The following is a 24,445-nucleotide window of genomic DNA, read 5'->3' as shown; positions in this document are numbered from 1 at the left end:
CTGTTTTAGCGTTTAGAGTGAGTAACAGGTAGCAAATCAAGAGGACTAAAACAAATTCCGGAGACATTAGACAGGATTAAATGAGGCCGTAACACTGTAGGCTGAGAAAAACATTGAACTATGCACTCACACACGTCGCCTCTGGCAACCAGTTTGGCAATAACAGAGCAGGAGATTTAAATGCCTACAGTGAGTCGAGACTGAATCCTTGAACACACAGAGGCCAACTCTGCATCGGCTCAGCTGTCATCTCGGCATCAAACTCTCGGCTTCCTCCTGGCTTATGTTAAAGTCTCGAATCTGATTTAAAATTGAGCTTTGTGTTAAATACGACGCTGAGCTTCAGGCAGGTTTTCTGTTATTATCTTCTCACCGCCGGGTTGATAGAGGTGGGGGACAATACCAGTGACAGGCACAGGGACTAGCTGTGTGTGGCCTCTCTAACCTTCACACAGTTCACAGAAATGACCTCCATGCTGCTTCTGCAGTGCCGTGTGGCCACTCAGTTTCAGTTAGGACAGTGTCACCGTCCTTTACACCTGCTTTAAATAAACATTTTTGAGATTGGATTGTGATTTTTCAGCACTTTAAAATATGACTCGAGTGTCCATATCGAGGTTTGACCATGTCAGACTTTTCTAACAAACAAGCTGCATCCTGAGTGATGATTACAAAGTGCTAAGCTCATGCTTGAACCTCTCCTAAATGGCTGCTTTGCAGCCACTGTTTTTCATGCTTGTTATATTTCCCGTGCTTACAACTGGTTACATTAACCTCCAGTTTAACTTCCTACAGTTTAATGTCAGGTTTTGAACATCATTTCTGATCCTGGAAGTGTTTCCTAAGTTTTGGCACTAAAACTTCACCTTCACTCTTTAAACACGGTGGTGAGAAGATAATGAGTGAATTCTTATTTGACAGCGTCAAAGTAAACCCCCCATTAATCAGGCTGCAACACAGAGAAAACATCATGTAAATGACAGAATGATCTCACTGATATCAAATCAACTGTGGAAACAGATGTGTAAAAAAACCTCTTTGCTGTCAGTAAAGGATGTTCCACACCCGTCATAAAACACTTGTCTCATGGGCTAAAAAGTCACATGACAGGGATGAAGATGAACACATAGCTGAAAAACATCACTTCACTTCTTTGTTCTTTCAGGAATTTTTTGATTTCAGGGATGACTAACTGTGATGCGACAGAAGCATCATCTGAAAATCTGTGAAAGGTCATAGAGAGAGATGTAATCAGGTTAGAAAGAAATAGAAGAGTTACATAGTTCTACCTGAATCAGGGAAAACAGTGCAGCACCATGCAGCAGATGTCAATACTGATTATTGTTTAATTTAACCGAGGGGACTTGTGAAAGAACTGAGAAGAGTTTAAATATGGGACAGCAGCAGACGATTTGGGATTGAATCTTATGAGCATCAGTAGTGTCATGATAAGTAAGAATCTGAGCAGCTCAAGCGACAGTAAATATTTTCAGATATTTTCATGGAAGCCTCACAGAACATCATAAGCTCTTCCAATGTACCACTGTACAAATTTAAAAACACCTTTTAAAGAAAAATGAGGAAATGGGATTATTTATTTCTTTTTAATTTATTTTGTCATATTTTTGTAAGACCTAAAAAAAAATAGTTAATAAAATAATTCCAAATGAATTTCGTGTCATGTGAATGTTTAACGTTTTTGGGTATCGTGTGAAATGGGCGACATCTAGTGGTGGAAATGAAGGCAGCAGAAACGCGTGTCGGAAGCTACGGGAGCTCCAAGGGACCAAAATGCACTTTCTTCCCCCCACGAACACCTGACTATTTCAAGTCCGTTTTGTCGCAATACATTATAATCTTATGAAGCTTGACATTAAAATACATTCAACCACCACGTAAATACCCACTTTGATTCAAGCTTTATTTGAGCAGTGAAAAAACAACACGAGACAGGACAAGGCTCGGTGTGTTACGCATCGGTGTTGAGAGGAAGCACGTCTTCATGCTTCAGGACAAATGGTATTTACACTGACGGTGGGCAGCAGCTGACCCCACCATAAACCCAGTCTGCAGCATTAGATGAAGGGAAGAGGCTGTGAGCATGTTGGAGGTAAATAAACAGGACCCAGACAGGGCAGCAGCTGCTCTGTGCACGATGATCATGAAGGATCTGGCTAAAATGGTCCATCTGCCTTTGATTCGGCGAGTTCTCAGAATTAAAATTTAAAAAAATAACAGCTCTTGGGCAACAGCACAGCTATCTCGGCTAAAGGGTCTAAGATGTAAGGTCTTTTGGCTGACACCTCCCATGGCAACCCTGGAAGGTCACATACAAGCAAGGCAGCATCCACAGGTCACGTGAGGGGTTTTTCCCCATTTTCTCTCATCACTGTGGGCATTTATTCTTTTACAAAAAGGCAGACAAACACTATTGGCAATGACATGTTTTCTTTTCTTCTCATACGAGTCGCAACTAAAATTCCAATGTTACAGTTAACAGAAATTTTCACCATTTACATCCAATCGAAGGAATAGAAGCTAAAAACAAGCAGGGAAAAAAATACAACATGCATCCTCAGAAGTGAATGACGAAACGAGCTCATGAAGAAGGGGATTTTGCAACATCCATCTTCTTTGTGCTCCGCATCACAGTGTTAATCTGTTTGTTCAAGCAGTGCAGAACACTGTGGTAAGAGAGGGCAGCAAGACAGAGCGGGCGGGCGCTGTGGCGGACAGGAAGCTCCTTTGTTACATAAACAATAACAGTCACAATAAAATTAAAATGTAACAAAAAGAATTTACACAGAATGGGACATTCTCTCAGTCAGGTAGAGTCTGACTCCTATGTGTCGTCTCTTTAAATCTACTCGGCTTCCGTTGAGGGTTCATTCGCTTCAACACGCACACACACACACACAAAACAAACACATTCTACGATCCACACGTAGGAATAGCCAATGTAAATACAGTCAACACCAATAAAAGGTTTCCCCCCGACTACGATGCTGCCGAGTCAGTGACAGCTCCCAGATTTTTACCCCCCCCCCCCCACTGGTGGTTTTATGAACAGGAAGTCCCCTCATTTTCAGGGGCTACATTAAATCGGGGATTCACCCTGTATGCCATAGAGCAGAACACTCGGGGGGTCTCTATTCAGGTGCTTTTTCCCCATGATTTTAAACCGGCTATGCCCTCTATGTGCATACAGACACACATTCACACTGAACCCTTAAGAGTCCTCGTTCATCTCTTGGCTGTCTGTCCGTGCAATCTTCCTTGGGGGTGCTGGGCTGTCACCCTCACCTTGTTCCTGTTCCCTTTTCTTTGCTGCGTTCTGTGAGGTTGAAAAACACAAATTAGTCCGAACACTTAATTCTTTTCAACCAATTATACAGATTCAAGCACCTGAAACTGGCCATAGCAATGATAATGTTATGAGGAAAAGCAGACTCACCTTTTTGTCCCATTGCTGATGGAGGTAACGCAGAAGGATGTTGGTTTTCTCTGTCACGATGACTGCAGATGCAGAAACACCAGAGTGTCACAGCCATTTGAATCACTTTAGTGTATATTTTCCAACAAATCAGGCCCAAGTCACACCTGCTATTGAAGAGCGTGTGTATTGTGAGTTTGAAGTTAAGATGCTTTAACATCAGCAGATGTTGCTGCTGAGAGTGAAGCCCCCATCACCTCTACAGATGTGCAGAGATGGGGACAATGTATGTTTTCAGTTGCTTCAAATATACTTAATTGTACTCTCAATTGACCTGGAGGTAAAATATATATAAATCATAATTATCACAATGCCTAGTAGCAGTGGCAAATGAGATTCCCCTTAAGTACCGAGCAGTTGTCCTCAAAATAAAATGCTGGGTAGGAATGACATGTAATTTCTCCAATAATTCAGAATTTTTGCAGTCAGTTTGGTGCTTACTCTGATCAGAGGGGTATTCCCGCGTTGGAAGGTACACCGATGGTCTCCGATTCTAGGGGGGCGCATCATCACGGGTTACACGGTGCAATTTCAGGGAACTCAATTGTAACACAAGTTCAGACATTCAGGTGATGTCACATAATACTTACAGAGGCTTTGCAAACAGAGTCTGCATGAAACCGGCTGAAGTTGCTTTTATTGTAGACAGGAAGTCCTTTCAGAAAATCAGCCTGCAAGGATAATGAGATTCACTAAACATCTTGATTCGATTTCATTTAAAGTCATCTGGTGTCCATGATTTGAGGATCTGTCTATTCTATGACATCTGATTCCAGCTTATACCATCAGCTGTCAGCAGCGTGTAAAGTTTGGAAACACATCCATTAGATGGCCACAGAAACGAGCCGGTGCCGGGCGTTCACTCCGCCATGCTAACGGGCCTGCTATCCATCACAACCCGACCCTCCCTCTCAGCTGGGGTAGCGGGTCGGCTTGAAACGAGCAAGTCCGAGTTTAGCGGGGCACAAATCAATACCGCCTTGGCAACGGCCGCTGAGCAAGTAGAAAGCGGCGTGGCCAACGGCGAGGCACCGCTAGATTAGCCGGGGGTGGCACTGCCTTGTATGCCCTCTGTCATTGTAGTTCAGCGTGGGGCTAAAGCTCTACGTCGTGTATGTGAGTTACCTTCTCCATGATACAAGACGTTTCCGTCGAAACGCAGGGTGATACAACAGGCTCGCCGTCCGTTTTGCTGGATGATGATGGCAGAAAGAAGAATCTCCCAGAGTTAGCCTCGCTAGCTGGCTGGCCAATTACCCGAGGCAGCCGTTCACTTGTGTCCTCTTGGCAGGAGAATACGGCGGCCTCTAAAAACAAATGGTTCTGCCCATAATATATCCATGAAACAGTACGATTAACTCGTACAAAGGAAGAAAAACACAAGAATCGACGTCAACAATATGTCTGCGAAACTAGTCACGGAGGACTTATTTAGTTAGCATTGCTAATGCCTTTTTTTTCGGCAAGGCATGATCAGTGGCAGTGCCCGATCTGAACCCGGAACTTGAGCTGCATCACATCGCTTCTGCGCATGCGCCAAATTGTGCGCTCGCGCGGATAGGCGCTCAGCATCAAAACAATGCGCGAGACAGAAAACAAGACATCTGACTATATGGAAAAAATAATTATACAGTTTAAATCAAAGCAGAATAATTAAACTACAAATTACATTAGGAATATTGACAGTCTACGTTGATATGCAATAAACAATATTTAATATAAGATACAGAAGTATATAAATGAATAAAGATGACATTTTATTCAAAGACACTGTTCAGATGGGTTGATTTTTCCTGTATGCAGGTCAAAGTTGTGATAAACCGTTGAAGATGATTTCAATAAATGACATGTTTGCTTGGAAATTTACAATTGTAATTGAGATTTGGTAAAAGGTAAAATTAAAGTAGAAATATATTTTCTTATTGTAGTCAGAAAAGCCAGATTGAGACTGGACTAGTCAGGCTGAATTATGAAAAAGTACTGATAACAAATGTAAAATGTAAATTACAAAGATCAAAAGAAAGTCAGAAATTGAAGAGAACGTCTGCATATCTCTCCAGACGTGATTGAAGTGAATATTTTCTAGGCGCATGCATCGTCAGGCGAGTTATATATAACTGCATTTCAATATGCAGTTATATTTATTCGTATTCTTTATTCATCTATTCAGTTATATTTGAGTTTCAAAGTCATCCATACAGCAATAAATTATTTCACAAAAAAACCACCTAACGTAATAGTGTATACATAGACAGTAGAAACTATGTTACATAAGATATGTTGCTTTATTAGTAAAGCCCATCAGCCTTAAAAGAGATAGGGACCGGACTCGCGATGGATAGGTCAGCAGCGAACTGTGCACGCGCGTTGGGCGCTGTGGGGTGGTAACCAATCAGAGCCCGAGGGAGGCGGGTCGGAAGTGAGGAGGCGGAGTTTGTCGTTTTGGCGCAGATCAGGTAGCGACCATATAGCAGCACTTCCTGGGTCATGATCCCAATGGTTGCACCCCCATTGGTCCACCACGACTCCACATGTTAGCATCTTAGTTCAAAAACCAATAATCAAAGAGACCTTCATTAACCCAGATTACAATCATGAATAGGAATATGGTAGAAAGTTATGTTTTATTCAATTAATGTATTTCTAAAATGTAAATTACCTGGGCATAAAAATGACACTTTAGCAAACTAGGATCTAAAGTAGCTAGTATTTTAAGCTTAAAGTTATGTTGAATTGATTTTTTTGTTTCTTTTTGGTGGAAGGCCTATTGGAAAAGATTGGTTTGGCTGAGCTGATCACACCCAGACAAGTTTTACCTAAATGGGATTTGAGGGTCAGGCGGGGAGCATGGCAGCCACTGAGATCCAAACATCAAGACAGTTTGTCACCTACTAATGCATTCTGCGTAAACCTGTTTTTACAAACATGTAAGGGGAAGCACGCAATTGATGTATTTTCTGCTGTTAAAGAACAGAAAGTTCAGCATGTGGAGGCCACCTACTGGGCAACAGAAGCCACATAAATAAGATTATTGGATTGACTGCAACAGATTATAGCCTCGCTACACACTCGATGCTTCATAAGAAAACCACCTGTCTTACTAGATTTCTTGTCAAGATTTGGCGACGTTGAGGTAAGATTATTTTTCTCTCTAAGAATCATCTAATTCTGGTTTTATTTTCACATAATTTCATTAGGATTCAGTGTGCTGCAACAGCGGGGAGCAACATTTCTCAGATAAAAACTGTTGAGTTGTTGACAGCTTGAATTAAAATAGTTTTCATTTGGGGGAGGCGCGAACAGCTCGGACACATAACCAGTTATTGCTGTTAGCCTAGAGTTTCTAACTGGAAACAGTAAAATCTGTTGAGGTCTTACAGCATTTTCCTCAGTCAAAGTGAAAGTGTTGTAGTGTCAGAGTTTTTGGACAACAGGCGCAGCAGCAGTTATCTGTTTGGTTGTAGAATCAACATCTGACAACAGTGGACCTTCCGCTGTTGTTAATCCCAGTGACAGGCTTAATTATTTTGGTGGCACCAACCCACTGTTGTGGTGCCTGACCTGCTCAAATGCCAATGGAGTTGAATCCTGTTTGCTTCATCATGCACAAGGTCGAAATGAAAGACGGGCAACCAGGGAATCGAACCTAACAATGGACGAGCCTCCACAGTGTAGGAAGGGGGAAGGGGGGGATGTTGCACCTCCAGATTAATGCTTCACAAAAAATGAAAATATAGGTCTGCATTTGGCTCATTCTGGTGCTGGTTCCTATATTTTGCACAGATGTAGCCCCTGTAAATCCACTTCACTGCCCTGAAGAGTTCAGACTCGTCTTTCCCAGTTCCACCACCGCAGAGTTCAGATTATTCCACCAATTTCAGCGCTATCACACATCAATACTGCTGCTCAGATAAAGTTTGTGCGGATATTAGCGCACAGGAACGGCTAACAAAGCAACAATTGTTGCCGTACGGGGTTTTCTCTCCGTGGAGATGGACAGCTTGTGTTGTGTGGACTTACAGAGTATAATCCCCTCTCACAGGGTGCCAGGATAATGTCAGCAGCTGAGCGAAAGGCAGACCACGTTTGGTTGCTTGTAGTTGACTGTCAACTCACAATAAAACCTGTATGTGGGATTCTGTTTGAGGAAACTTGTGTGCTATTTTCCCAATGCAGACCTGGAACCATGATCACCGGCGTTCTGGGGAATCTATTGTGCTGCACGTCAAAATTAACCAATGTTGTAGTTCCTGAAAACAGCACAGAATCCACTGACGGCTTCAAGTTTCTAGAGGTGAAACCGGGCCGTGTCCTGCGGGTCAAACACACTGTCCCTGACCGGGCCGTGGTGGAGCAACCCACGCTGCCGGAGGGGAGTTTCAGCCTAAAACGAAAGATCAGACTGTACGAAAGCGGACAGCTTTACATCGATAACCTTGGCGACGCTGTGTCGGGAGCACAGAAAAGGTGCCAGAATGGAGACACGGAGCCAAACAGCATGGTGGAGGTTGACCTAACCGACTGTAGCAACTCATCATCACCCGTCAGCAACCCTGAGGCCCAAACTGAGCCGGGCACAGCTGGAGGAGACAGAAGGAATGTGCCAGCTGCACTTCACGTAAAAAAGTCAAAGCCCAAAAGGACTGTGGTGATCGACTGTGAGAGGAAGATCTCAGCCTGCAAAGGGACTCATCCAGATGTGGTGCTGTTCTTCATCCATGGAGTCGGAGGCTCACTGGACATCTGGAGACACCAGCTGGAGTTTTTTTCCAAGCAGGGATATGAGACGATTGCTGTGGACCTGGTGGGTCACGGAGCCAGCTCAGCTCCACAGATCGCTGCGGCGTACACCTTTTATGCCCTGGCGGAGGACATCAGACTGATCTTCAGACGATACGCACGCAAAAGGAATGTCCTCATAGGACACTCTTACGGGTAAGTAAGATATCAGTGTTGCAGAAGACACATGCAAAAACACTACAGGCATCATCAGTAACCAGCCCCCTATTGTACAGCGTGTCCTTCTGCACCTTCTTGGCCCACGAGTATCCTGAGCAAGTCCACAAGATGGTGCTGATCAACGGAGGTGCCCCCACGTCTCTGGAGCCCAGCGTCTGCTCCATCTTCAACCTGCCCAGCAGTGTCCTTTACTGCCTCTCTCCCCTGCTGACCTGGTTCTTTCTCAAGTGAGACAGGAATAACTGACTTAATTTAGATGTGTTTGCAGTAGGATGGATGGATGGATGGATGGATGGATGGATGGATGGATGGATGGATGGATGGATGGATGGATGGATGATGGCTGGATGGATGGATGATGGCTGGATGGATGGATGGATGGATGATGGCTGGATGGATGGATGATGGATGGATGGATGGATGGATGGATGATGGCTGGATGGATGGATGGATGGATGATGGCTGGATGGATGGATGATGGATGGATGGATGGATGGATGGATGATGGATGGATGGATGATGGATGGATGATGGATGGATGGATGATGGCTGGATGGATGGATGGATGGATGATGGATGGATGATGGATGGATGGATGATGGATGGATGGATGGATGATGGCTGGATGGATGGCTGGCTGGATGGATGGATGGATGGATGGATGGATGGATGGATGGATGGATGGCTGGATGGATGGGTGGATGGATGGATGGCTGGATGGTGGATGGATGGATGGATGGATGGATGGATGGATGGATGATGGCTGGATGGATGATGGATGGATGGATGATGGCTGGATGGATGGATGGATGGATGGATGGATGGATGGATGGATGGATGGATGATGGCTGGATGGATGGATGGATGATGGCTGGATGGATGGATGGATGGATGATGGCTGGATGGATGGATGATGGATGGATGGATGGATGATGGATGGATGATGGATGGATGGATGATGATGGATGGATGGATGATGGATGGATGGATGATGGATGGATGGATGATGGCTGGATGGATGGATGGATGGATGATGGATGGATGGATGATGGATGGATGGATGATGGATGGATGGATGGATGATGGCTGGATGGATGGCTGGCTGGATGGATGGATGGATGGATGGATGGATGGATGGCTGGATGGATGGGTGGATGGATGGATGGCTGGATGGTGGATGGATGGATGGATGGATGGGTGGATGGATGGATGGATGGATGATGGCTGGATGGATGATGGATGGATGGATGATGGCTGGATGATGGCTGGATGGATGGATGATGGATGGATGGATGATGGCTGGATGGATGATGGATGGATGGATGATGGCTGGATGATGGCTGGATGGATGATGGCTGGATGATGGCTGGATGGATGGATGGATGGATGATGGATGGATGGATGATGGCTGGATGATGGCTGGATGGCTGGATGGATGATGGATGGATGGATGATGGCTGGATGGATGATGGATGGATGATGAATGGATGGATGATGGCTGGATGGATGATGGCTGGATGGATGGATGATGGATGGATGGATGATGGATGGCTGGATGGATGATGGATGGATGGATGATGGCTGGATGGATGATGGCTGGATGGATGGATGGATGATGGATGGATGGATGGATGGCTGGATGGATGGGTGGATGGCTGGATGGGTGGATGGATGGATGGATGGATGGATGGATGGATGGATGGATGATGGATGGATGATGGCTGGATGGATGATGGATGGATGGATGATGGCTGGATGGATGATGGATGGATGATGGATGGATGGATGGATGGATGGATGGATGATGATGGATGGATGGATGGATGGATGGATGGATGGATGATGGATGGATGATGGCTGGATGGATGATGGATGGGTGGATGGATGGATGGGTGGATGATGGCTGGATGGATGATGGATGGATGATGGATGGATGATGGCTGGATGGATGATGGATGGATGGATGGATGGATGGATGGATGGATGGATGGATGATGGATGGATGATGGCTGGATGGATGATGGATGGGTGGATGGATGGATGGGTGGATGATGGCTGGATGGATGATGGATGGATGATGGATGGATGATGGCTGGATGGATGATGGATGGATGGATGGATGGATGGATGGATGGATGGATGATGGATGGATGATGGCTGGATGGATGATGGATGGATGGATGGATGGATGGGTGGATGATGGCTGGATGGATGATGGATGGATGATGGATGGATGGATGATGGATGATGGATGGATGGATGGATGGATCTTAATCTGTTTCCGCGTCTTTGATATGATGGCAGGGCTGGCTTCGCCCGGCAGGGCTGCAGGGAGCGGCGGATGCTCAGAGAACACCGGGCCTTCCACGTGCCGTCCTTTGTGCTGCGTTCCATGATGAGCGGGCAGTACTGGCCCGAGGGGGACGAAGTCTATCACGCTGAGATAGTAGTGCCCACCTTGCTCGTGCACGGCATGCACGACCGATTCGTCCACGTCGAAGACGACCAACAAATGACCGAGGTGAGCTAATTGCAGAGTTTTGATCAATAAAAGGAGGCAAGTAAATCAATATTATTGTGTAACCTTTAGCGCTTCCATAAAAAAAACAACTTTTTACCTTAATCTTCTCAGACCCTTCTGATGGGTTTCCTGAAGGTTGTGGCAGATGGCAGCCACATGGTGATGATAGAGTGTCCCGACCTTGTCAACATACTCCTGCACGAGTTTGTCCTTTGGGAGCCGCCACCCCCCCCACCTCCGAAGAAGGATCCAAAAACTCGCCCAGAGACCGCCAAAGGTGCTCGAGCTCCGCTGGACCTTACCATCGTCCGCCCGGCAACAGCTGAACGGACGGCAAAAACATAACTGGGGGTCCAAAGTGAGGTGGATGTGGCCGTGTGTCTGTGGAGTCGGAACAATAAAGCTACAGTCTGGATGATTAAAGGTACAACAGCCCAGCTGTTTATCCAGGACAGACATTTTAGCCGTGCCTTGAAGGAGAAGCTTGGTCTCCAAACAGGGAGGAGCTGCTGTTCAGAAGCATCTCAGCTGTTGCTCATGGACAGACTGACAGATGGGTGCAGTTAATACAGTCAGACTGATGCTAACCTGATACCCAGACACGGGCAGGCAAAGGAGAACCAAGGAGAACGGATGCCGTGTCGGTCTGTTGTAGCTAAGCCAAAGATCAGCCTACTTCTGGAACCTCGGCTGTGATGCAGAGCTACAGGTCCTGGAATGAAGTTCCTCACTTCTACACATTCAATCATTGATGAGAACATTTGTGCGGAGGAAGAGGGATTTCATTTAATCGACATGGTGCCACAACACAGTATAAACAGTGTTAACCTCAATAACAAAACCTGTCAAAATCGGATATTACCAACAGGAAGTCCCTTTTTCCAGTTTTCAGCTTCTGAGTGTGTCACAATCATAGACCCATTTTCTCATCCGTCTACTCACCAAATCTTTGCCTTTTTGTCACGTGACAAGTCATCAACTCTTTATATGTAATATTAGCAAATTTCAAGTTTCATAAAGAATAAAATCAATGTATGTAAATGTAAGTAAAGCACTTTTTTATACAAAGATTGTTTTTTTTACACAGTCTATTTTTTCTTTGTATAGCTATAAAACAGGTTAAAGAAAGTCAGATGAAAAAGAGACAAGTAAATCTTTTTGCTCTTGTTTGAGTTTGAAAAGCTGAGACCCATGGACAAGATATCTTATCTTCTTAATTAGTTTTACAACCGCCTTCAAAATCTCGACAAACTTCTTCTTTTAAAATGTCCAAAAAGCAAAAATGAGGTTTTTCTAACAGTTCATTCATATTCTCTCAATGATTATGTTTCAACATTTAGCTTTTTCCAAAAAAAAAAGACAATAAAAGTGTCCAATGACAGAATATTTTTAATCCAGTTCTTTCTTTGTGTGTTTTTTTCTACACATTTAGCCCCAAAACATACACATTAGGTTGATTAAAGTTCTGAACTGTACAGAGAATAAACATTCATCACTTTATAATCTACTACCACTATGATTCAAGAAGTCAACTAATGTGTAAAAGAAAAAAAAACATAGTTTGACAACAGCTCTTGATAAACCCAAAGAAAATACTATATTCATAAATTAGTTACAGTGTTCGTTTTGGAAACGGACGGCTAAAAATTCTGTAACGGTATTTTTACATTCAGGAATATTCTTTCTTTTTTTTGTCTTTTTTTTTTCTCAAAATAAAAGTTGTAATTAATCGATTATCCTCCCAGACTCCTGCTCAAACCTCAACGGTGACAGTGCTGCTCTTCTCCCCAGTCGCCGTGGAAACGTCTCCATCGGCACCCTCTTCTGCCTCCTGGTGGTCAGTGCGGGTAGTGCTGGCCTGCTGCTCTGCTGTTTCATTGACAATCTGGACAGAGTTCTGTGCTGCTTTCACATCCCCGTTCTGGACTGGATAAACCACTTCCAGTGCATCATACAAGAACTGGTACTGCTCCTGAAGGATAGATTTGTATTTTATTTTATGTTTCTTCTAACGGTCATGAACAGCAGCAGCAGACGTATTTAGGTGCAATGCTAAAATAACTTTTTCAGTTTTAAGCTGGAGAAGTGAAATGGACTGGTTCCTTGTTCCTACCAGACTGGGGCACATGCCCTGTCTCTCCTTCCGAAGAGTCTTGACCACCTGGAAAACATCCACCATCTTCTCTTTCTCAGCGTTGTCCAGAAGGTTCCACAGGGCACAGAAGGCCCCTGAACGGGAGGAGCCGTCGCTGAGGGAACACAAGGGAAAACAAACACCTGAGGAACCGCAGTGGCAGACTGAATAGTAAGCAAATATTTATGCCAGTTTAATAGAGTTGTTCCTCTGTTCGAGAAGAAGTTTCGAAATACCTAAGAAGATCCTGTGAGGAACACCTGTGACCTCACTGACTGGACATGAGCAGTCATGGTGAGACATCCACTTCCTGTGTGAGAGGCTGTGTGTCTGTGAAGTGGTCTTACTTGCAGTGGACAATGATGGGCGTGCTCCTCGGCCACGTGTAGCCACATCTGTGCTTGATCTCCTTGATCAGGTCGGCCAGATCTTGTGGTTTCTCCGGCACCTCTTTGTCCCCCCACTTCAGGAACTGGAAGTGTTTCACTTGCTGGTGCGCGTCGGTCTGTCGACACGAGCGCAGATGTGACGTTAAAACAAAAGCTGGGATCAGAGAACGCACGTATCGTGCAGGACGCTGCCGAGTTACCTTCAGGTGATGGATCATCATGTTGCGGAGGATGAAATTGGGGGAGTTGTCTGTGCTCTCAGTCTCCACTTCAATGTCCTCAACTGTCTTCTTGTCCTCACCCCAGTAAACACAGTCCTATGAACAAGAATTTGAGAGTTTGTGCCACTGATTTTTCTATGGAAGAAGTGGAAGGAGGAAATTAATTCAACTGATTAAAACCGAGAAGCACGATATCCTCTTTGACTTTGCATTTAGAACAAGGATTTTATTTTCTCCAAAAAGAGGTTTTACGTTTTCCTACTCAGTGTTTGGACAATACCTCGTCTCCCTGAGAGCAGTCGGAGAGCATGACAACAATAGATACTCTTTTCTGGAGAATCATGGACCAGAAGTCAGCCACAGTGTCTGGCAGAGGCGTCTGTGCTGAGATGAAGGTGTGCGGGCCCCAGTAACCCTGCGTGGGCAGAAAAGGAACATTCGTCAAATGTTCTACACGCTCCTACACAAATAAGATGCAATGGTTTTAATTTTACATGTTCTAATATTCATGCAGCTGCATATAAGCTTGGGTTTGTTTAGAGTTAATGAGAAAACAGCTGCTACAGCTCAGCTGAGCAGATTTAAAGCTGTTCCACGTTGTTGGACTGGAGTCTGTCAAGGTTTTATGCAGATGAGGGTGAGGAAAGATGCTAAAGTACATACACTTAAGAGGGAGGCATTGATGTACTTGGCGCTGTCCTCGATGTCATCGTATGAGGACGTATCGTAATCGTCATCGGGATCGGGATCGCTCTCATGGCTTTTTTCTTCGTCGAGTTTCAGCAATACTCTGTTGTAGTCATCTGAGGGCGCCAGACGTGAGCGTAAGCACACGTGATGGGACGCGATCACATGTTGTTGCATTTAAAAAGTGTGTTGAGCTCACATGGGATGACGGATGAAGTGCGATTCTTCTTCTTGTTTTCTTCTGTAACGCCGGTGTTGAAGGTCCTCCAGTTTTTGAAGTTAGGGAGTCGCTGATTGATGAAAAAAGATTTTATTAGCAGATTAATGTCAATACAGAAAAATATAAGACAAATGCAGAGGAGAAGTGCATATTTTCCTAACCACAAGAGCCAGTGTGTAAGATATATATTTCAGGAAAAAAAGATGTTTGTGCTTAAGTTTGTCCACTCTGGGCTACAGTAGAAACGTGTTGGGACAGTCTAGTCACGCAGGAGAACCCATATTTATAAAACAATGTAAATACTCAATCAAGACAAAGTCATAACTCATAACTATTAATGTACTTTTTCACACACATGTGTGATACAAAAATACAAAATGAACTTTGTGACAGTTCATTTAAACATCTCACACGCTGGACCTTTTTCACGTGCTTCCTCATTCAGCCTTGTGGTTAAAAACAAGTTTCATACTTCAAACTCATCCTCCAGTAAAGTTGGCTCATTGTCGGAGCTTCTCTGTTTGAGTGTGTTCAGCGTGCTGTGGAGCTCCTGCAGGGTGTTCTCGGTCTCCCCAAACTGGGTGTGCTCCAGCAGCGCCTGGTGAATCAGGATGTACTGAGCCTGGGTTGGGGGGGGGGGGAGACACCAACAAGATCAGCCAACAAGTACTACTCTTTGAAATCACCCGTGGATTATTTTGTATAACAGAGAGACGCTGCAGCTGAGTAGCATAAACCAGTTAGACAAATGCAGGTACAGCTTCTGAACTCTGACAGGCTGCTGAGGAGCTCTCACCACCAGATCAACTGCAGCTGCTTTCTGTTCACGCACCATCGCAGTTTCAATGAACCACGAAACACCCAAGTTCACTTTCTGGAAATCACAGGCCATTCTGTATATTTAGCAGTACATTCAAAGTGTTCTGATAGCTCAGCAGAAGTGTGTAGAAGATTTAAATAACTCTAGAAGATTGAGGTCACTAGTAAGAAAGGCACCTTAGGTGATGTAAACTAACACACACACACACACACTCTCTCTCACTCTCTCTCTCTATGACTGTGCCTTTACCTCAACCTGAACCATCAGACATCTTTGTCGGCGGAGCATGACCACGTAGCCGTAGATGTCCACCCTTCCTTCGGCCTCCAGACTCTCCATCATGGCATCGATGCCGATGTAGGTACCCGTCCTGCCGACTCCAGCACTGCACACAAGGTTGGAAACATCATTTCACATGCGTTTGTCTCTTCAGGAGTCTCTTCATTTAAACTGGCCCGACTAACACTAACCCGATGATGTTAGAGGCGAGTCCTGGCGCGCAGGGGAGGGTGTGTTCTGTGACCTACCTGCAGTGGACGACGATGGGACCACTGAAGAAATTCTTGAATGAGTTTACTCGGCGCCTCAGTTTCAGGAGGAGTTGCGCCTCCTCGGGAACGCCGTGGTCGGGCCAGCTCATGAACTGGATGTGAGTCACCTCCCTCTCTGAACCCTTATCCTTCTTCTACACACACACACACACACACACACACACACACACACATACTGGCTTTGTTTATGTTTCATATATAATATTGTCTGAGATAAAGACGGTGAGTGACTCACATTTGTTAGACTCAGATGGCGAATGATGTAGTCGGGGTAGTGGTCTTCTGAGGTCAGCTTTACTATAAACTCCTCAAAGATCTCGGTGTCTCGATCTTCTGATGGCCAGTACTGAGCACACTTTATCTGAGGGGAGAGGAAATTCAAACAGGGATCAGCATAGAGCCCTTATCCCTGCACCACCCATCCATCCATCCAGCTAAAACCTTCTACTCTCACCCTGTTTCCCTCTTCACAGCGTGAAACCATGACGATGATGGAGGTCTGCTGCTCCCAGATCATCCTCCAAAAGTTACTCACAGTCTCCTCCTTCGGACCTACCACACATGCAGCACCAGTTAGGATGCACCCAAACGCAGTCTCATGCACGTGTGATGAATATGAAGATGTTACCTTGAGCTGCTATGTACTTTTTTAATTCCTTGAACCCCTGTGATGAGAAAACAAGTCATCATCAAAAATAGATCATGACCTCCAACCCTGATCAACCCAGAATGTTCTTAATTGAGGGTCGACAGCACAGAATGTTTGAATGTGTGTTTGTGTCTGTTGTACGTCTATAAAGCTGGCGTTGATGTAGTCACAGCCTGCGCTGCCGTTCCCAGTGGTCAGTTGGACCCGATTATAATCATCTGAATCAAGAGAGGAGAAAAATAAAGATAAAATCAACCACGTGACCCCATCTGTGAAGGAGGGCATAAAGTTTGAATCAACAAACCGAAGCAGCTGTCTGATATAAGTGCGTGATTGCGTAAACATGTGAGGATAGCCAATGGTGACGCTCAGCGCACGTGTGCACGTGTGTTTGCTTGACTCACATGGCAGGATGTCCACATAGCGGTTCTTAGGGACATTGTGGGACTTTTTGGCCTCTTTCACGGTGTACTTGGAGAATATTCTTGGGATGCTCTGAAATCAAAAGGACATGGTGATAATGGGGCGTATTGTTCATCCGGAGCCGCCTGGTGTGCAAATTTAATCTGTTCGGTTCCAGTCTCAGCTTCCATTCTAAACCATCCAATAAATGCACCACACTCTCTGACACAAAACACTTGTATTATCTTTGTGAGGACCCTCATTGGCATAATAAATTCCTCAACCACTTAACCCAATGCTTTAAAATACAGATTTTGGTCCACACTATGTATCAAATAAGGACAAAGACAAATACACAATTATATTTCTATCTTTGTGGGGACTTCCAAAGACATAATCTAGCATTAACATTACCCTCTTCGTAACCATGCTGAATAATTCCCAAACTCCAACCCAAACCCATTTCTAACCTCACCCTGAAACCCATGTCTTAATCCTCAGAAAGTCCATTGAAGTTGAGGGGACCAAGAGTGGTCCCCGTTGTAGTGTTCAATAGGTAGCAAATACAGAGAGAGACAAAACAGATATGGTTGGTACCTGGAATTCAGCCAGGAAAAGTCTTCCTTCATCAGCAATCTTTCTCTTGTAGGCATCCAACAGCGTTTCTGATGTAAGGGGCTCAACAAATATCAGCTTTTCTTCATCGTCTACAACACCCAAAGCAGCCACAACAGAACATTTCAGAACAGGACACTCAGTAATTTTCATTTATACAGAACACCACTGCAGTTCCAACTTCTCCAGAGTCGTGCTTTCACATCCTATATTGGGGCCCACAAGAATACAAACATGACAAATCGTCACATGCTGTTACAAGCAGCAAATAAAAATAAAACACTCACTAGTTTTGGGTATAAGAATCATGCTTTCACTGGTGTCTCTGCAAGAACATTTAAAGGTGTGTTAAACTGCGAAATCGGCCATCAGGGTGGTGCACGAATGCAGCTTCGGTTCTCACCGGGACCTCTTCCTCTTCAGGACATAAATCTTATAAGCCACAAGTATCAGAGCCACAGATGTGACGATGATGAGGAAGATCAGAAAATTGATCAGAGCGGGTTCATTGTCTAAGAAAAAACAAGACATGTCAACAGAGCTGCTGCAGTGATGCTGGACGCTGCAGAGACGTGGGCACTTACAGAAGGTGGAAGTGGTTCTTGTGTGTGGACTGCTCTCAAAATGGCCATTGAATGTGGACGCCTGGATGGACGGAGAATCTTTTAAAACACTGATTTAAACTTGGAATCATCCCAGGACAGCCAATACCAACCTGCACGGTGTACTCTGTGGAGTAACTGAGATCTTTAAATACAAATGACGACTTGGTTCCATTCCTGGTTTCCTTATGGGTTTTGCCTTCATACAGGCGCACAATGTAAAACTTCGACGGTCCGTTAAATCTGCTGATTTTATCAACTTTAACTGTAATCTGATTGTGCTCATGAACATCCAAATGCAGCTGAGGTGGCCTTTCTGGTACTGAAAATAGGGTTAATAATAACAATTACACACAGGGAAGAGTTTAATAGTCAGAATACAGTGATTGTCATCTAAAACAGCTCACACATCAAATACTCACTTCCAGGTTCAGTCCTATAAAGAAACACCCGGCCGAGGACGGAGAACTTCTTGTATTTGACATTGATCCCACATGTGTAGTTTTTGAAGGCATCAAGGGCAGAAAATGAACACGATACTTGCTGAGACTTTATAGGAACATCTTTACTTCCTGAAAGAGGAAAGAATTTTAAATTAATTACAGATTCCAGAATGTGTCCTCAACAACCAGGGACATCTCCGCCATCACACATAAATGTCCCGTTTGTGACAAACAGGACCATGTGTGGGCAGCAGGAGCTACACACTAAAGCCATTCCTCAATAATACTTGCCAACTTCTGTGAACTTTTGAAGTAGCAAAGAAGGAAAGAAAAACAGCGTTTATTTGCCACATTTGCCACTCCATGCTTGCAAGGTACACACACTGGTGTATATACACATGAAGCACAGCAGTATCATTCTACAGAAGCAACACTGGGGTGCAGCGCCTCACTCAAGGGCACCATGATAAATTGGAACAGGTGCGGTGGTGAAATGATACTGTCACAAGGCCACACAACTATTCTCTGATGCACATTTGATTAAAAGTACAACCAAGTATGCCCATTGAAAAACAATCATATTTTTGCCAAAAAAAAACAAAACATAAATAGATCTAATTTCTCAAATCACAGCATACAGCCAGGGTCTTGCAAACTTGGAGCATACTCTTCAAGCTGCAAACTTCGAACTGGAACCGTACAGCTATTGATGACGTATGAAACTGATGAAGAATTGAGCAACTTCCAGTTTGCCGCTCGTTTTTCTTGCTGGTGAAATGGTAAAATCCTGCTGCCCTCTAGTGGTGGACGGTGGTACTGTGCATTAACGCCTTCTTTCATATCAGAATCAGGACACGGGCCAAAATAAATATACAAATAAACAAACTGACCAATAAATTAATAATCACATAAGTCAATAATCTAGTTTCTCTCAACCATTTACAATAAAATTATAATTAAAACTCAAGCTAAGTTGTCTCCCAATGTTTTACCTCAATAATGAAGCTGCACTGCTCAAATAAGAGTACAGGTAAAAACACAAATCAGTATTTTTAGTAGATGATATGATAAGGGTTAATGGCTTTGAGAAAATGATGTCATTTGTTATAAACAGTTATTACCTTTTACAGGGTTGTCACAGTAGCAGTTGTAGGAAAAGTTGAACCGGGTAAAAAGGTCTTTACAGACGGAGCTCGTCAAGTTCCAGTGCAGATTCATGGAGGTGTTGGTTAAAACATTGGATTTACTGCATTCATATATTGTCAGATCTGGTGAAATACATCAGAATCTGTCAGTCTGCTGGGGTCATGTGACACATCCTCACATTCAGCTGTAATCAACACGCACTGCAGTTGATCCTGATGTCAATGTCCTGCGTCCACATGGAGACGGTCCCACGCGTGACGACAGCAGCACAGCTGTAGTCTGTGTAGGGCTCCAACTCTGTCAGGCTCTTATTCTGGTGGGGGCTTCCCTTTTCTGATGGGATAACACATAGAATGATCATGCAACAGAATTCTAAAGAATCAGGGCATCTTCTCTGTGTCTCTGATTACCTGAACAGACGACGTGTTCCACGGTCCAGTTTTTACAGTTTGGAGGGAACGTTGTCTCTATTTTTTCAGGATATACACCTAAACGTCTCATAGTTATGTGACTTGGAACTTAAAAATCAGCAAAAAAAATAAAGACTTTTGTTATTATGTTTATCTTTAGTTGTTCTTTCCAGCATGAATGTGTTGTACATACCAAGATCGATGAATTTGGTGAAGGGAAACGAACCACAGCTTGTGGAAACGTTTTTTGTGAAATTCGTGCAAATGTCCTTTGAATCGTATCTGATGCAGAAAGTGTCATCGTCGCGCAGTTGCATGTTGTTGGGTTGAGTTAGGAGAGATCGGATGTTCCATTTGCTCTGATAACAGATGCTTCCAGGTGAGGATTTGACATTTTGAAAGTCTTCCATCTCTAAAAAAGACGGAGAAACATGTTTGCAACAGCGATCAAATCCGAACAAAGCTGGATGAAGAAAGGGACCGTTGTCACTCACTCGGTTGCAGGGTAGCTGTGGTATTTTAGTCTGGTTGCAGTCGATGGCGCTGTGTTGAAGTGTGAGAGAGAGCCAGTGCCTGTAGCTGGTGCAGGGTTTCAGGTCCAAGATGTCCAAAGATGTTTTATCAGGAGAATATGTTGTCTCTGTCATATCGTCCTGCTCCTGCAGAGTTAGGTTGTATAATCCAGCAGTTGTAAAGTTACTGATGGTGAGTCTGAAGCCAAACGGAATGGGCTTCAGAGTGTAAGAACCTGTGAGGGAAACATTTATAACATAAATAATGAACACATTCGGATGAGGAGAAAATAGAAATGTCCTGCTGTATCAAACATTGTCCTTTCTGCACCCGTACATTCTTGCAGCCTTACTGAGAAATGTCTCGCCATTACAGAAAAAACCAGAGGATCTTAGTTCCTGTGTGAAAACCTGTAAGATGTACTCACACTGTGGAGCTGCAGGAGGCTGCGTGGGGGCTGCACAACACGTTCAAATGAGATAAAAGAAAGAGTAAAAAGCAAAGTTAAAATCTCTGACACACTCAGATCATGGAGCATGAAGAAGCTGGTGATGTTCAGTCAAACAGATTTGTGTTGTAGATATCAAGATAAACCACTCCAACCATCACTGGTAGCATTTGTTGAGCTTGTTATAGCTAAGATGTTAGTCAGGGCCATCGGGGTCGTTGGGGTCGTCAAGGAGACCGTGGTCTCACTGGCAGCTGTAGAGGGAGAGGACCACAGATGTCATCATCATGTAGAAACACCGCACAGCAAACTGTTTCTACCTGTAGTGAAAGCCAGCTGGCGACAACACTGAACAGGACTTCTTCATCTATAGCTACAAACATTACCGGCTGGGGTGGTCGAACTCAGGCTTAGATTGGTGGAGAGGTTTGATGATGAGTTGTGAGTGGAGGTCAGGGGCGCTACTAAAAGCGTGACATTAGCCTCTGTCACGGTGCTTGCATGAGTGGTGAGTGCAGGAGAGGTAGTGGAGGCTGCATTCCAAAAGAAGAAAGAATAATCAGACCAGACGCAAAATCAGAGCCACCATTTCTGCGGAGTTTTGTCATATTTTACGCAAACATTGATGACGACAAATGACGTCCTCTGTTATTTTAAATAAATCTTCCAGAAACTGCAGTTCAGAAACATCAGTAACATAAAATCTCTGAGTTGATTCAAATGTCCTGATCATTTGTTTTTTATTTCAATCTTAAGTTTGGATTTAAGTACACCAATGTACAAACACTAATGCTTCTGATGTGACTGATCAGTCAAAGTCGATCCAACCTCTGTGATTTCAGTCCTTTGGCTGAGGTCACTCAGGCCCTGATAACTTTATGTTGGGACCATGTTCTGGTCTAAAGAGGAAATAAATGTTTGTTAAAGCAATGAATCAAGATTAGTTACAGTGTTATATTTATAAGATTGTTATTCAAATATATCCAAAGTGATCTGTGGACTGTAGCTTCTGAGGGTTGTTGAAATATTTGTTTTCTGTAAATTAACATGTACCAGCACTAAAATTGTGAATAGTTGTCACAGATAAAATAAAATAAATGGCCTGCTCATATGTTTCATTGTAGCGCGCAATCTAAACAGTTTCCTTATTTAATGCAACATACAGTCATTCCGTGAGTGACACTCTGCTGCCTGGTTGCCGTGACAACCAAGCATAGAGGCACACGTCAAAACCGCTAATTTCCTGCCTCACCCTGACTTTAAAAGTACAATGGCTCCAGTTTGGTGATAGTTTCTGTTGGAGAGTAAGAGTGTTGTTTTTAACAGCTAAAGTGCTGCTGAGCTAAAACTGGTTAACATTAGGGCGGTGTGACGCAGCATGTCGAGCTTCAGCAGAGATGTGCGCGCTGCACGCACAGGATGTGGTTTTGGTGCATTTGTTTCTGTTGGTACATTTCACTGCTTCGCTTTGACCGATGTAAAGAAGTTTCGCTGGAGAAGTAGAGTGAATCAACCGCAATTATCTCCCCGAAGTTCCGTGAATCAAATCATTTTTAATTGTACTTTTCGTTGCGGACTAGCGCTTACTCATCCTGGGCTCGTGCTGGCTCGGACAGGCCGAGTGGCCACGCGCTCTTGCAGCAGGAAACGCAGCAACCCGGAAGTGGTGGGCCGCGTGAGGATTCAGTTGAGCGCTCGAGCGTCATGTGTGAGTGGAGCCTCGGTCCAATTCTCAGAAGCGAGGTTTTTACACACGATTTAATGATCGATTGATTAAAAACAATCATTTTGCTTTTGTCGTTCCAAGTCCAAGAAATTAACATCCGCAGATTAATAAATTATATTTATTTTTCTTTTAATTAATTGCATCACAGCATATTCCGCTGCCACATATTCCGCAGGACAAGATAAATATTTTAGTGCCATTTTTATCTTATTAAAAAAGTAATTCAGATTGTTATTTATATTTTACATTAAACTGATAAGCCAGAGATATAATAGTAATGTTTCCTTTTTTGAAACACTGCCGTTTGTATTTAATTAAATAAAATAGAGCATCTATTTCCAAAAAAACTGGATAAATGTCCAGAGTAGTAACAGGTGTATTAATACAGAAATCCTGTCAAATTTCAGATCAGATTATTTAATCAGGTCACTCAAAAATCAATATATAAATGTGATGCAGGAAGCAGCAAAGTAGGAACACACACACACACACACACACACACACACACACACACACACACACACACACACACACACACACACAAAGCAGAACAGAAACATGGCGTGTAAAATTCCCTTAACTTTGTATATGCAAGAAGACATTTTAAATAGATTTCTCATTGACATCCTCCTCTGACGGACACAACTGTTTATTTTTCTGCCAAACAGGCTCAATTTTAATTTAAATAAATTTAAGGTGCATAAAAAACAAATGGAGCCGCAGCTTTAAGGTGTGATGAAGAGAAAATGGTCGTTTCTGCCCTCGGGTTTGATTGTAAGCGATTACATTTAAGGAAATTTTCCCAATATTCAAACAATTTATTTTAAAAAACCAAGAACGCTGCCAGATTGGCGGCTGAGGGGGGAACAATTTCCCACCATGATCAGAAGCACCACAGCCACCAAACAAGCTTAAAAAATAAATGAGTTTAAACTCCGCATCCGCGCTTACTTTCCTCACAGAACAGGTGATATTTTGGTACTTACAGGAGGCCAAAGTGACGATTCCAGCCCAGAGCAGGATATTCAGACCAAAATAACCTGCCATATCCACGAGTCAGCGCGGGGACCAGCACACAGCATACAGTCCTGATGGGAGTAAACCAGCCAAGCAAATGTCTCGCTGCTGACTCCAACATAAAGGTTTTGAAAATTGTGGCTTTTTTCTCGTGTTTTCTGACGCAGTTTCCCGGACTTGCTCCCCAAAACCTAAATAGTGGGAGTGATGTCACAGCAGAAGACGCCTGCTTTTACCTTCACATCACTGCGACAGGAAGCTTAATTTCAGCTACGCCACCAAGAACAGGAAGTCTTCTCTTCTCTAATCTTTCCTTGCCCTTGCTAGAGTTTCAAAAACCCACTGACTTATGACAAAAAGAGGAAGTTTGGCATGTAAAAAAAATCTATCATTGTCTGTCTAACATTTTAGATTTTTGCAGTTTTATCACCTGATTCTGGGATAACGGGGCCATCACAGGTCTGCTGCCTATTCATAGG

At 43.8% G+C, this 24,445-nt stretch overlaps 3 protein-coding genes across 3 annotated transcripts; 1 reads left to right on the top strand and 2 right to left on the bottom strand.

Moving 5' to 3' along the window:
* Nucleotides 1-1,900: 1,900 nt before the first annotated feature.
* On the bottom strand, nt 1,901-5,008 carry dda1 (DET1 and DDB1 associated 1). The gene is made up of 5 exons (XM_003978056.3): nt 4,619-5,008; nt 4,084-4,164; nt 3,935-3,986; nt 3,455-3,516; nt 1,901-3,334 (listed from the first exon to the last, which is right to left on the bottom strand). The coding sequence occupies exons 1-5, from the start codon at nt 4,625-4,627 to the stop codon at nt 3,230-3,232; spliced, it is 309 nt and encodes a 102-aa protein (XP_003978105.1). The 5' UTR covers nt 4,628-5,008; the 3' UTR covers nt 1,901-3,229.
* Nucleotides 5,009-7,667: 2,659 nt separating this feature from the next.
* Nucleotides 7,668-11,381, top strand: abhd8b (abhydrolase domain containing 8b). Its single transcript, XM_003978064.3, has 4 exons — nt 7,668-8,428; nt 8,509-8,679; nt 10,757-10,973; nt 11,085-11,381. Exons 1-4 carry the CDS (start codon nt 7,680-7,682, stop codon nt 11,316-11,318), a joined length of 1,371 nt encoding a protein of 456 aa, XP_003978113.3. The 5' UTR covers nt 7,668-7,679; the 3' UTR covers nt 11,319-11,381.
* A 965-nt stretch (nt 11,382-12,346) lies between these two features.
* Nucleotides 12,347-24,156, bottom strand: ptprc (protein tyrosine phosphatase receptor type C). Its single transcript, NM_001032616.1, is given in 31 exon segments — nt 12,347-12,945; nt 13,087-13,222; nt 13,455-13,612; nt 13,697-13,813; nt 13,998-14,132; nt 14,381-14,520; nt 14,604-14,694; nt 15,097-15,246; nt 15,694-15,829; nt 15,972-16,129; nt 16,231-16,356; nt 16,450-16,547; nt 16,624-16,660; nt 16,786-16,862; nt 17,049-17,139; nt 17,644-17,753; nt 17,949-17,986; nt 18,065-18,173; nt 18,246-18,306; nt 18,377-18,585; nt 18,686-18,835; nt 19,828-19,974; nt 20,054-20,185; nt 20,263-20,370; nt 20,456-20,674; nt 20,757-20,782; nt 20,785-21,010; nt 21,203-21,232; nt 21,379-21,477; nt 21,610-21,756; nt 23,936-24,156. Coding segments are annotated over 31 exon segments (3,741 nt in total). The 5' UTR covers nt 23,997-24,156; the 3' UTR covers nt 12,347-12,726.
* Nucleotides 24,157-24,445: the final 289 nt, after the last annotated feature.

Source organism: Takifugu rubripes, chromosome 20, assembly GCF_901000725.2.
Source record: "Takifugu rubripes chromosome 20, fTakRub1.2, whole genome shotgun sequence".
In the NCBI taxonomy this organism is placed as follows: domain Eukaryota; kingdom Metazoa; phylum Chordata; class Actinopteri; order Tetraodontiformes; family Tetraodontidae; genus Takifugu; species Takifugu rubripes.
The sequence above is the reverse complement of the archived record's forward strand: the minus strand, read 5'-3'. Positions and strand labels throughout refer to the sequence as shown.